Source organism: Labrus mixtus, chromosome 5 (assembly GCF_963584025.1).
Source record: "Labrus mixtus chromosome 5, fLabMix1.1, whole genome shotgun sequence".
Taxonomy (NCBI): domain Eukaryota; kingdom Metazoa; phylum Chordata; class Actinopteri; order Labriformes; family Labridae; genus Labrus; species Labrus mixtus.
Genome location: NC_083616.1, coordinates 23,029,688 through 23,043,003, shown reverse-complemented (window position 1 = coordinate 23,043,003; position 13,316 = coordinate 23,029,688). Strand labels below are relative to the sequence as shown.

Genomic DNA, 13,316 nt, shown 5'->3' with positions numbered 1-13,316 from the left:
GGTTAGTTTTTAATGGAACATTAAAGATAAAGAGATTCATCAAAGCATTTCTAAAGTGAGCCTGAGGGTAGCTGGAAACGATTACTTTAGAAAATAAAAAAATGTAATGCTCTTAAATTTAGGCTTGATCCAAAAGGCAAGAAGACTTGATAAAGGTTCTTGAAGACGTTTCTCTTTTCCTCTGAAAGACTTCTTCAGTTCTTTTCGGTCTTTAAGAATCTATTGAATTATGATGATCTGATGACTGAGAAGCTTCACAGACAAAGTAATACGTGTGCATTATAATAGGTTTTAATCTCCATGAGAAAGATCAATTTTTCACTTGTTGGTTGATAATTGACCTATATCTGTGTCCTGTTTACTTTTCTCTAGTATTGACCAGCTAACAGAAGTTGTTCGCCACCACATAGAGACTGGTGCTAAGTTGCAGAAAGAGCTGGTGTTGGTGTGTATTACTTTGTAATTGTACTGATTTTTCTATTTTTGTTGTAACAGAAAAAACTGTAGGATGAAATCTGAATTCTTCTTCTACAGTGTGACATTTGACAATGAATCCGACCTCATTGGCCTCAGTTTTTTTTATTTGAAGTCCCTCTGTATTCTCTTTTCCAGGAATGTACAGATTTCTATCTGAATGGAGACTACCACATGGTGGCTAGCCCTGCTCCCCCTCCCTGCCCCTCTCCTCTGGAGAAACACATACAGACGCCTACCATCACTCAACTAGAGGCGCTCCACCAGCATCTATACACTGTTGCACCATCAGGTGAATACAGGAAGACAACATTGTGATATGATTTGGATTTTAATATATGGCATTCTACTATTCATAAATGCATTTTTTTCTCGGATTTTCAGGCCTCATATCTTGTTCTGAGTTCTCCAGTTTGATCATGGAAATCATCTCCGTTAATATAGGCAGGAACACCTTACCTGAGACCTGGATTAACAAGAATGAAACACAGGTACTGTTCAAAACATTCCAGAGAGTTTAGAAAACAAAAAGTACATTTTAATTTATTCTTGGTATATAAAGCCAGTTCTTAAAGACAATTTCTAAGCAGTTCCTACAACACTGTTAAAAAAGTAAAGAAAGTCAGTAAACATCCCGACACCATACTGTCCATGTGCTTTAAAGACCCAATAAGGCATAGCAATGCCCTCTTCTCTCCTTTCCCCAGCTGGTGGAGATTGTGTCTCTACTAACTGACAACTATGAGCTGATAGACTGGCATCGGTTTCTGCTCAGTGCCGCCCTCCCTTGGCCATTTCCATCTTTAACACAGCTTCTGGTTGTGCTACAGCGTTTCAAGGAAGCAGATACTGGCTGTACAGGCTATATAAACCAGGAACAGTACCAACAGGTTTGTCTTTATACAAATACAAATTCAGACTAACACTGAACATTCTGATTCTGATGCTCCTGTCAGAATTGGCCTCGGTTTGAGTCAATGCGAAATTGCACATTGAGAAGTTATTGTAACATTTAAAAAGTTCAAGATGAAATCAGCTTTTTGAATGTTAAAAAAAAAAGTTTCTTCTTCTCTCTCCTCCAGACAGGGTTGTGGTTTTCCAAAGAGAGTGTCCAGCCTGTCCCTGAGGACCCCTCTGAGCCTCTACCTTATGATCGTCTGGCTAACCTTCACAAGGTAAACTAGCTGCAATGCTTAGCTACTTATTTCCACGTCAAGATAAACTTTTGTTTTCCTGAGCTTCAAAGTAGAATTGAGCCTCCAATGGCGCTATGACAATAAAAATGATTTTCAGGTGTTTTCAGTGTCACCTTATTGTACAAAGAAATTCATCATTATTCATAACACAAGGGGATTAAACATCTGTTCTGTTCTAACCTCAGAGTTACCAAATGAACAAACAGATAAACTTTGTTGCAAGTAAATCAAACAAACTAACAGTAAAACTCCACTTTTTTTTCCTAGTTCTTTTTCAAGTTGTTTGCTGACCACTCCACATCTCCCCCAAAACTGGACTATGTGTCCATGCTGCAGTACTTTGCAGCTGACCCTTACCCCAAGGAGGGCTTCATCAGAGCCCTAAGTGTAGTTTCAGGACATCATCTCAAGCATTCCTCAAATGGCCATCTTGTCAAGGTGAGTGATTTAGATTACAAAAAAAAGATTTTTGTACCTAAATTATTGCAAAAAATCAGTCTTTTACATAATCTATGGCTAAAATATTCAGATTTTCTGTAAACCAATCACCTCAAAAGTTTGATAGAAACTATCAATGTTATTTTCCATAATGACAGTAATGTTTTGGGTTATTCTACTTACTGGTAATTTATTTTGTTATGACAAACTGAATGTCTCTCATTGATACAAACTTCAGCCCATAAACATTTATTAATGTATTATGTATACAGTCTATGCCCAGTATAGAAGAGGCCACAGAGCTTGGACCCTCAGACCTTGAAGGAGAGACAAAGGAAGAAGAGACCAACCTGTGCATATCAAGCAGTTGGTCGGGGGAGCAAGGAGTGTCCATCTCTGCTCTCCTCACTGTCATCTGCCATAAAGTCCCCAAGTCTAAAGATGGAAACCCACTTCCTCCTGGCTGTCTCAGTTTGCAGGAGTACACTGAGGTAAACCTGTGAAAGTACACAGAGCTTTCAAGGACATGTTGAATTTAAAAATGTCTTTTCTAAGCACAATTAAAAAAACATTCAAATGAAACTCATCCCTTATTTTGATTTTGTTTCTCTGCTGACCTTTAGCAACTGGTTAATGTATTTGGAGAGCTGGGCTACAAACCAGAGGACTGTGTCCCCTTCTCCATCCTCTCTCAGCATCCTTTCACCCAGGAACTAATGGAGACCTCAACACAATACCAACTTGTAGTAAGTCATTGCTTAGACTCTCTTTCAGATTGTCATGTTGCTGTGATTAGTTTAACATAACAACACTTATTTTCCAAACTTTCTGCCACCATGTTTCTAGATTATTTTTTAAGATGACAAATCCTCATAAGTAATCAATCTCATCTTTCCTTTCTTTCACAACACCCTTTCAATAATTTTTTTTCTAGTTTTAAAACGTCAATTATCTCTTAATTTTTAATTACACACACACACACACACACTTTTTCTCTTTCAGAACATTCATAGAGTTCTACTCGCCCAACCCGCTGAAGGAGAGACCAAAAGCTTCACGATCTCCTAAAGGATAAGACTTACACGGTGCATTCTGCTGTCTGCATCACAAAGAACTATTTATTTTCTTTTTTAAGTATTCTCATTACTTTTACACATCAAATGCTTGCTTAAATGTATTGCTAACTGCAGCATTGAATAAACAGACATGCACCGGTAACTTGTTTCAGTATGGTGATATGTCCACGACTGGTGGAGGCTGGGAGCAGAACTTTACTGATTTGACAACAATAACATCAATAATGGCGGGATTGACCCCTCTTACTCATCTTTTTTTTTTTCTGATACACTCCAGCAGTTTTTCTGACTGACTTGTTTTTCTAATGACCTCCCTGACACAGAAAAGCAGCTACAATGAGTGCATTGTCCAGGATAACCTACATGTCAAGCCTGACTTGCCAGCAACTGCCTGCCAGGGAACCCACAACCAATCAAGTTAGTGTGTATGCTGTTCAGAAAAAAAAGAGGAAATTAAAAAGAGGGGAGCTATATAAACAAAGTTATATTTTTACTTAAGATCAAACAAATAACTAATGCATCATTCATTTCACTTGTGCACAGCTTCCACACAGACTGTCATCAATTTGATCAATACGTGCGTTCCTGTACTTATTGACGGAGGGGGTTAACTTCTGTTAACATTTGTCTAATTTGATACAAGGAGGGCTTGGGGAACACCCCACTCCCCCTGACCCACCGCCCTTTTCTTTCCCTCCCTTTAATTATCACTGCAGAACCAGGGCTCCTGGACTTCTCGGTGTCTGACTTTTAGAGAAAACAGAGCCGTTCACATGTTTCTTACAGACAGAAATATACGTGAAGACGTGCATCCAAAACCTTCTGATTGATACAGCGCCTTAAAGTTGGACCTTTTACACTTGTTGCCAGACAAAGCATAGCGGATATATTCTAAGCACACTAAATAAGGATTATCATTAAGGAAATTCTTTACTCTTTGCTGATGGAAGTGAGATGAAAAAAAGGACTTCTTAAACCTAACTAGATGCACTAAACGCTGATTTGCTGATTTCTTGTTGAAACGTAACATTTCTCAAGATCACAACTCTTCTACAGGACCCAATCTGTGCCACTTGCTCGTTTGTTCTTACTCTTGTTTCGGTGTTGCGGAAGAGGACAAAACTTTCTCAGGTTCAAGAAGGAAGGTATTCATTACAGGTTATTTTTGAATTGGACAACTATTTTTGGAGAACTCTGGCTGCAGGTCAGTGCGTGGTACCCTAAAACAACATGGGGATTGTATTTTGGATGTTTTCTCTTCTGGCTCTTCCAGTACTTCAGTCTGCCAAGATCCTGACTGTCTGTCTAATTGGTGAGTAAAGGAGCTCTTATTGTGAATGGACTCTCTAATAGCTGTAGTAGAGCTGTAACTCTAAGTCTGGTAAGTAGAACAAAAAGTTATAGAAATGTCTTGTTAAAAGACTAGGTGAAGGAAAGACACTGTTAGAGTTTGTAATTTACAAATTATTATAGTTTGTTGTAAATAACAAGCACTACGCTTAGATGAAAAAGTCATTTCTCTGTGACTTTTTCTTCTCTCCTCTCTGCTAGGAGGAAGCCACTACTTGTTATTAGATGAAATTTCTCATAACTTACATCAGCATGGCCATGAGGTCCGCATGCTCTTGCAACTTGGCAACCCTGTCATTACAGGTAAACTGTAAGCACTTACAGACATACACAGATGGATATTTAACAGGATTTTCTTTTCCATCTGTACATTGTTTTTTAATCTTTCTCATCTGAATGTTGCGCCCAGGTTTCTCCTATGTCGGCCGGGCAGACAGTTACCAAACCAGCACCTGGTCCTTAGGAGAAGAATATATCAAAGAATATAACGGCTGGTTCCTGCAGCAACAAACACAGTTTTTTCTTGGAAGGTATTATGCAAATGCATTAAGGACACTTTCTTATCTAGATTTTAATGTCAGGTAAAACACATAAACTCTGTAAGCTACTTCATCTTGGTATGATCTTAAATCTGGTTTTCAAAGAAGCATTTTGAGGCATTTTGCCCAAATCAGACTGTAATTGGTCCTTTCTCACTTTTCTCGCCTTTATCTTACTCTCCCATTTTCTTTTCCTCAGGGATACTTTTAATAACTTTCTAAACTTCATGGGCCACCTGTCCTATCAGTGTGACAAGCTTTTAGAGGACAAAGAGATAATAAGTTTCTTAAAGAAGGAACGCTACGACATCGCCATCCTTGATGCTTTTAATCCCTGTTCCTTCATCCTGGCACGCAAACTTGGTACATCTGCTGTTTCTCTCACTTTGCTTTAAGTCATAATAACTGTCATCCTTTTACTCGTAATATGACCACTGGAAAAAATGTAACCAATACCTTACCACTCCTAGTTTTTTCTGAGGATTTGTTTGAATTGGGTTTTTTTTTTCAACCACTGTGAATTGATCAGCAGTATCTCTGAAGTTCCATGCACTTTACTTTTAATTTACTGCAGGTGTCAACTACATAGCTTTCTATCCTGGCACTATGAACGGTCCTCTGTCCATTGCTCTCCCAAGTCCAGTCTCCTACATCCCAGTCTTCAGCTCCCAGCTGTCTGACCACATGAGCCTCTGGGGTCGCACAAAAAACCTCTTTTATTCATTCTTGGCCCCCGTGGGTAAGAATAATGTTACACACAGAAAATGATAATAATCTGAATAGTTTCAACAAGAATAAAACAAATAACGGTATTTTTTAATTTTGTTTTTATTTAAAAGGTCAGGCACGTGTATGGGCAACATTTAAGGAAGTAGCTGAGCGCCACCTTGAGTCAGGCTCACCCCCTGGTGGTCTGGAGGAGTTACATCAGGGAGCTGAACTCTGGGCCTTCAACACTGACTTTTCATTAGAATTCCCGCAGCCACTTATGCCCTACACTGTTCTGGTGGGAGGTCTGCTGAATAAACCTGCGAAGCCTCCAGAACAGGTATCTTCTTACTCTTGATTCACATATGCCTGCTTTCTTTCTTTCATTCCTACTTTCACTTTCTCACTGCCACATCCCTCTGAACGTCTCCTCCTGCCTTCTTTAAACCAAGTCTGTCTAATCCTGCAATACTAAAAACAACATTTTCCTCCACATATTTCCTCTGTGCCCATACTCTGATGCCTTTTGCTCCCTCAGGATCTTGAGTTGTGGATCTCCAGTTTTGGAGAGTCAGGTTTTATTGTTGTCACACTGGGATCAATGGTCTCTTCAGTATCTGTGGACCTTCTACTGGAGGAGCTGGTAGCTGGCTTCTCCAGGATCCCACAGGGGGTTCTCTGGAGGTAAGCAAGACACAGTTCATTCAAGGATAACACAATCCTAACAATCTGTGTCACACAAAATGATTTTCCTTATATACAGAAACGGAAAATTGTAAACTATAAGATTTTCTCCAGTATGTTAAGAATTTAAAGTAAATTCTTATTTTCAGTTAATCTAAAGACATAAAGGGAAGTTTAGAAACTTGCTGCATTTTGCTTGTAGGTACGACCAAAAACGATGGCCATCTCAGCTGGACAGACCTCCCAACCTCAGGCTGGTGGACTGGCTGCCTCTTAATGACCTGCTGGGTAGGAACAGTCTGCCTCTCTTAACCTTGTTATTTCAGGATAGACTCCTGTCAGACACTGGGGGTTAAGGGATAGAGGGATAGAAAACTGCAGCAGAAGGACACAGTGACTCTGCTGCACTGCAGCACTAGACACTGCTAAATATTTGAAGAAACTGTTACTGTTCAAGTTCTTGCTTTTATTGTCAGATAGACATATTATCTAATCTAGAAGTATAAACAGAGCAACATACAAATGGGAGTGATCATAGACATGCCTTTACCCTGTGTTGTTACTTTATCTGCCTTGTAACATATAGGCTGCAGCATGCTCATGAAGATAATGTGTGTGCATCCCCATGCAGCATCCCCTTGTTAAAATGCTTTATGTGGTGTTTTTTATCTACTTTATTTAAACCCTGACCCCAAAAGACCAACCATTGCTCTGTCTTCATTCATTAAGCAGTGACATTTTCCTCTATTGTTCTGTTTACCCCAGGACACAAAAAAACACTTCTGTTTATCACCCATGGTGGACAGAACAGCCTGCTCCAGGCAGTGTACCATGCTGTTCCAGTGCTGGCAATCCCTCTGTTTGGGGACCAGTTTGATAATGTTGTGAGGGCTGAAACAAAGGGACTTGGCCTCGCCATCAACCCCACATACGTCACCAGAGAGCTGCTCAGCTCCACTATTCGCACATTAATACAGGACAAAGGGTAAGAAGGGGGATGACTTTATAAAAGCACTTGAGGACAGACATTTGTTGATACACTCCTCTGATTATTTCAAAGTTTTCTCTCATCATTTCATTTTTCTAGGTTCAAGTCTTCAGCTTTGACCCTTAGCAGGATCCACAAATCCCATCCGGTCCCTCCAGCTCTTCGACTCGTCCAGTGGGTGGAGCACATCCTGCACACTGGAGGGGGAAAACATCTAAGGCCAGCATCCCTAGAGCAACAATGGTACCAGAGATACCAGTTTGACTTGATGCTCCTTCTCTCTTTGGGGCTTCTCGGACCTGTAGTGCTCTGCTGGACTTTGTGTAGGAACAAGAACATCAGGGATGAACACAAAAAGATGAAGTAGCAACACTAAACACTTCCTCTTCACTTCAGCTCAGCTCCATAACTCAGTTCTTTGATACTTGTTCTTCTTGGGCTTCTTGTTTTCTTTGCCACTAATATGATAGAAAATAAAAAGCTGCAGAAATACAACTTTTAAATGTTTTTTTTTCAGAAAAGTCTCTGCATCTGTCACAAGCAAAGCTGCAAAGTAATACAAAGCAGAATTAAACATTAAAAGCTCTTACATCGAGTACTTTTATTGTGTTCCACTTTCCGTGTTAAAAACCTGACTTAAGGGAAATAGCCCTCATGCCAAGTGTCCTGCCCTCCACCCTCCAAGCGCCACCATGTCTACCAGACGTCTAATTTGTACCACAGCGCCACATTGTCCGACACCTCTGTGCTGCTTTGACCTGGCTGTGCTGCAAGCAGGGGTGTTAGACAGTACGCACGCAAACACACACCCCCCAACTAAGCGGCTCTTTTGTGTTGTTGCATATTTCCAAATGGCAGCAAGCCATGTTAGTGTAGATGAATGAATGTTGAGAATGTTTTAGAGTGCTGCTATGCTTGTCTCACTTTATGTCAATATATGTGTGTGTGTGTGTGTGTGTGTGTGTGTGTGGACAAAGTATGCTGACAGTCAATGAATATACCTGAGTTCTCTTAAATCTGTTCTACCTTCAAGGTTAGTTCCTGCACATGTGTGTGTGTGTTTCTGTTTTGGGCCGCGTTCTGGTCTACTGGCTCTTCAGTTATTAACCACCAGCACCACCTGCAAATCTCAACTCTGACCCCCACTCCCTCCTGTGCTGGTTTCCACTGAGTCTCCTTCCCCTCTCTAAACAAGACACAAAAGCACACAGCAATGTTCACGGTCAGCGCTCCAGCCTCTGTTTGGAGCAGACCAGGCCTTAGCGGACCCCCCCCTATCCCACCCTCCCCTTCCTCACATCTGTGTTGGGGGTTAGCAGGGAGGAAAATATAGATTAGCAAGGAAATAATGACCAATTAGGATGCCTTGTTCTCTGTCCATTCAGCTGTCCATTCCATCCTTGAGTTTCACATGTCTGTTTGTCTGGCAGTTGCAGGTGCCAGTGAGTCTTCCTCTGTCTCGCACGCAATCCAAAAGAGGCAGGCTGAGCAGCTACAGCATGACACTGGAAAGAAAAGGGACACCAATTACACCAATGAAATCAACACAAGGACAACAACAACAACAACAACAACAACTACAAAGCAGAAAGAAACAATAAAAAATAGATGTAGAATACTGGGTACTATAATGTGCCGCTTTTGGCACTTTTAACCTGGACTGGATTCCATCTAATTAACAGTCGGTTCAACTCTGAACAAAGGTTCAACTATGGGTTTCCTCGCAGTGAAAAGTTAAAATACATTTTCAAAATTATAACCACATAATTATTACTTCTCAGTGACATAAACAAATATATATTTATTTAAAAAATAACATGGAGCAAGTGGCAGATGATGTTAATGTTTTAAAAGTTTTGTTTTTTAAACGTTGACATCTGATGTCTTATTTTGAAGTTGTTTGTGTACACTTAGGTAGAATGTTGGAGCTGGCATTAAGAGTTGATCTCATGGCGTTAGAGTCAGGTTCCCATAACATAATGGTTGTTACTTTGGAGTTAGTTGTAGTAAGTTCAATGATTCAGTGTCAAAAGATTGGGTCAGTACAATGTCAAGTGTAAAGAGTGATACATCTGATAGGCTCTTATGGAAACCTTTTCTATTAGTTGGTGTTCAACCTTATCGTATCAGGGTAAAAAGACTGCAGAGGGTCTGATTGCTTAGTGTAGTGTAGGTGTTGGAGATGGAAGGATGTTAACACACTAGTGTACTGAATATAATGTATTTGCTGTTTGTGGGAAAGTGCCCCATCTAGTGACCTGAGAAAGAGACTACAAGATGGACTTTTTGCCAAAGAAAAGCAAAACTTCCTGGACAAAAGGTTCTCATTGTAAAAGCACTAAGAGCAAATGTCGAAGCTAATAAACTGGCATAGGCATACCAATGTTTAAAAGCGACAGTTTGTGCAAACATACTATTTTATTCTGCTTTATTTAAAATGGTGTTCTGTACTTTTTTACATTAGACATTACTTTAAAAAAAAAGACACAACTTACAGTATATGGAAATGATGGATTGAATTGTGCAAACACCTCTGAAAATCTTTGTTACGGTTTCATTTACTGAAGTAATTTGTTTGACTGATTTAGTTTTAGCAAGCTGTAGTGACTAAAAGTGTATGATGAAGTGACAAAGATATACAATTCATACATATGTCTAACTATACAAGAATGCTACACAAATGGCACATTTCTTTTTATTAAAGTTGAACTTTTTTATGTCTTTTAAAAGTGTCTTTCAGCTGTAACGGGGTGCACAATGTAATTTGTTGATTTGCTCATTAAATAACCATGACACACACAAATCTGATTGGTCGAGATGCCGTTCTTCTAATTGGTCAGTGTTGACGGTGTGGGCGTGACCTAACGTCAATGTTTTTGTAGCTTGCTGTCCGCGTATGTAACCAAGGTCTGTGCGATGTGATTTCTTGACATTGATTTGTTTTCATATCGTTAACCCGCCGTTTTTCACCACATTATGCGCCAGCCTTTCACATGGGGGGAAAATAGAAGGTGAAACACGGAGGAAACCGAGGAAAAAGCCGGGATGGCGGGCGCCTTCGGCTTCAAAGGCTGCCAGAAAATTCGAGGTCCGCAGCTGAGAAATCTGCTGGAGGCGAAGGACTTCATTCTGTTCGACTGCGACGGGGTTCTGTGGCACGGAGAGAAGGCGATAACCGGGGCGGTGAAGGTGGTGAATTCGTTGATACGAAACGGGAAAAACGTAGTGTTCGTCACCAACAACTGCACCAGGCCCAGGGAGAATTATGTGCACAAGTTCTACCGGCTGGGCTTCACCGACGTGATCCTGGAGCAGATCTTCAGCTCGTCGTACTGCTCGGCTCTCTACCTGAGAGACGTCGTCAAGGTCCACGGTCAGGTGTTTGTCATGGGCTGCGACGGACTGCGCAGAGAGCTGCAGGAGGCGGGCATCCCCTGTGTGGAGGAGGCGGACGAGCCGGACGCGACCATCTACAACTGCGACCTGGCTCCGGATGTTAAAGCGGTGCTGGTGGGACATGATGACAAACTGACTTTTCTCAAACTGGCTAAAGCCTCGTGCTACCTGAAGGACCCGGACTGTCTGTTCCTGGCCACCGACAACGACCCCTGGCATCCCCTGTCAGGTGGAAGGATACTCCCAGGTAATATGGTGACAGTGAAGTTCTAGTGTAACACGACACTGTTTTGTCCAATGAGTTTGGATTGATGTTTGCACGGGACCACAGTGCATGCTCAGTAAGGTGTCCCTAAGGTGTCCCTAAGGTGTCCCTAAGGTGTCCCTAAGGTGTCCCTAAGGTGTCCCTAAGGTGTCCCTAGGCCCTTTTATGAGCATTTCTCATTTAGTTCATCTTTCCATTATACAGCATCAAATCACATTGAATACATGACCTTCAGTAAAACTACTGAAAGTCGAGGTTTGACAGTAGTTCTGCTGTAGTTAACAAATCAAAGATTATCTTACAAAGTCCTGCTTCTTAACTCCCACTCTCCTGGTCCATAAACAAAAAGTCACCATCTGTGTTCACCTCCACGAATTAACCAAGAATAGGTGAATAGTTTTGATAGTTGTGTGGACAAAACGATTACCACTTGTCTTACTCTTCTGTTGTGAAGAGTAGAAGCTTCCTTATTCACAGCCTAAAACACAAACTTACCAACCAGTGCAATGTTACATTCTGGTTTCCTAATTTTTTCAGGTATTATTATACAATATTCTATCTTTCATAAAGCCTTAAGATTGGTTTGATTAGGGTTTCCAAGGGGTTTAAGACGCTCAGCCGTGATTGAATTGGCCTTGGTTCAAGTCCAGCCTCGCCATCCCAGATCACCAATGTCAAATAAAGACTGAAGTTCTCCCACAAACATTTAAGATAAAGCGAGAGTTTCTCAAATCTTTGGCCGTATAGTTTGCTTTTAATCTTTTTTTTTTCGAATAATTTACATAAAGTTAACGCGAGTCATTCACCGTCCTGTGGAAGTGTGAGGCCTTATTGTACGACCTCCAGTTTTTCCCATCAGATTCAAGAACCTGCAATTTGATTCTCACGTTACTGAAATAAATAGAAATCAGTGGAACTGCTGCTGCCGCATTGAGAAGTTTAACATTACTGCTACTGGCATGAAAGGATTAGTGGCGAGGATGTCTGCTTGGATCAACTTAAATCTAACCTCGCTCTTATCTTTATCCCCGCGCAGGCTCTGGATCCCTCACTGCAGCCTTGGAGGTGGCCTCGGGCAGGAAGGCCACAGTGATCGGCAAACCCAGCCGCTTCATGTTCGAGTGCATCTCCAGTCAGTTCAGGGGGGTGGATCCTGCGCAGTGCCTGATGATCGGGGACCGCCTGGAGGTAGACATGCTGTTTGGTTTCAACTGCGGCCTCGACACCATGCTCACCCTCACCGGTGTGTCTCAGATAGAGGACGCCCAGCAGTACAGGAATAGCGAGGTCACCACCAACCACAACCTGGTGCCCGACTACGTGGTCGACACCATTGCTGATTTCTTACCTGCGTTTGAGGAACTAGACGAACAGAGCAATTGACCAGTCCTCCGCCTCCAGGTTGCTTCTACTTCATTTCAAGTGCAACGTTTAGTCTGCCGTTTGCAAAAAAAAAAAAAAAATGTCCCAAACCGACACGAGCAAAAACTTTGAATGCTCCCCGAATATCAAGGCGCTGTTCATGTTGTGACCGAGACGCGTCCTTGTAGTAATTAATCCAGTGCATACCTCAGTGTTTCTTCTTGTGTTGTGCTCATTTGTGTCTTGAAAGTTCCTTGTTGCTGTAAGTGTTTCTATCAATATGAGTATACTGCACTTTCATGTTTGGTATTGGGTTTTCAACATCCAGAGGTATTTTTGTAAAGCCATGAATTGCTCCGTGACAGCATTCATGTGTTTAGGAGCAGGTTGCTTAAATCTTTGCCGAAAAGGCAGACGTAGACATGTACTTCAAAAACGCACAACTGTTTTTCTTAAGTGTTAGCCTGAGTGTGACTTCTCCTTCATTTAAAGAGAAGAACAAAAACACTGTGCGAGCTCTTGTCAGCTCTGGTAGAAACTAAGAGGACAATCTGCCGGTCAGAGAGGTGAAGTGTGTATTCACTTTTGGCCTTTCTGTCATGTCTGTACTACGTGTGCCGATTATTCATCTAAGTACGAAACAGCTTAGTAAATCCCATAGTTAGAAAGGTAGTGACACATTAATGGTGGCTGGTCATACTGCACTGTTGTGGAACTTTAATGTTGTAATGTTTACCATATAAAGCATGCCAGCAACGGTATCAACAATAAACAACTAAAACTTCAACCTTCATGTTTCTTTCTCCTTCTTTCTTCTCGTCGTCCGTTTATTCTGCATCT

The 13,316-nt window shown here is 41.3% G+C and overlaps 2 protein-coding genes and 1 long non-coding RNA gene across 4 annotated transcripts; all 3 read left to right on the top strand.

Moving 5' to 3' along the window:
• Positions 1-3,181: 3,181 nt before the first annotated feature.
• On the top strand, positions 3,182-8,974 carry LOC132974545 (UDP-glucuronosyltransferase 3A1-like). Of its 2 annotated transcripts, XM_061038654.1 has the most exons (11): positions 3,182-4,496; positions 4,736-4,837; positions 4,944-5,064; positions 5,273-5,436; positions 5,648-5,812; positions 5,913-6,121; positions 6,320-6,465; positions 6,668-6,753; positions 7,231-7,450; positions 7,553-7,696; positions 8,884-8,974. In XM_061038654.1, exons 1-11 carry the CDS (start codon positions 4,415-4,417, stop codon positions 8,897-8,899), a joined length of 1,455 nt encoding a protein of 484 aa, XP_060894637.1. In that variant the 5' UTR covers positions 3,182-4,414; the 3' UTR covers positions 8,900-8,974. The 2 variants fall into 2 exon arrangements, with proteins under 2 accessions (XP_060894637.1, XP_060894636.1); XM_061038653.1 differs by lacking the exon at positions 8,884-8,974 and having other exon boundaries at positions 7,553-8,039.
• A 1,331-nt stretch (positions 8,975-10,305) lies between these two features.
• pdxp (pyridoxal (pyridoxine, vitamin B6) phosphatase) lies at positions 10,306-13,263 on the top strand. Its single transcript, XM_061038649.1, has 2 exons — positions 10,306-11,096; positions 12,151-13,263. Exons 1-2 carry the CDS (start codon positions 10,499-10,501, stop codon positions 12,495-12,497), a joined length of 945 nt encoding a protein of 314 aa, XP_060894632.1. The 5' UTR covers positions 10,306-10,498; the 3' UTR covers positions 12,498-13,263.
• Positions 11,104-11,879, top strand: LOC132974543 (uncharacterized). Its single transcript, XR_009673127.1, has 2 exons — positions 11,104-11,230; positions 11,272-11,879. It is a non-coding gene; the product is annotated as an uncharacterized LOC132974543 (long non-coding RNA).
• Positions 13,264-13,316: the final 53 nt, after the last annotated feature.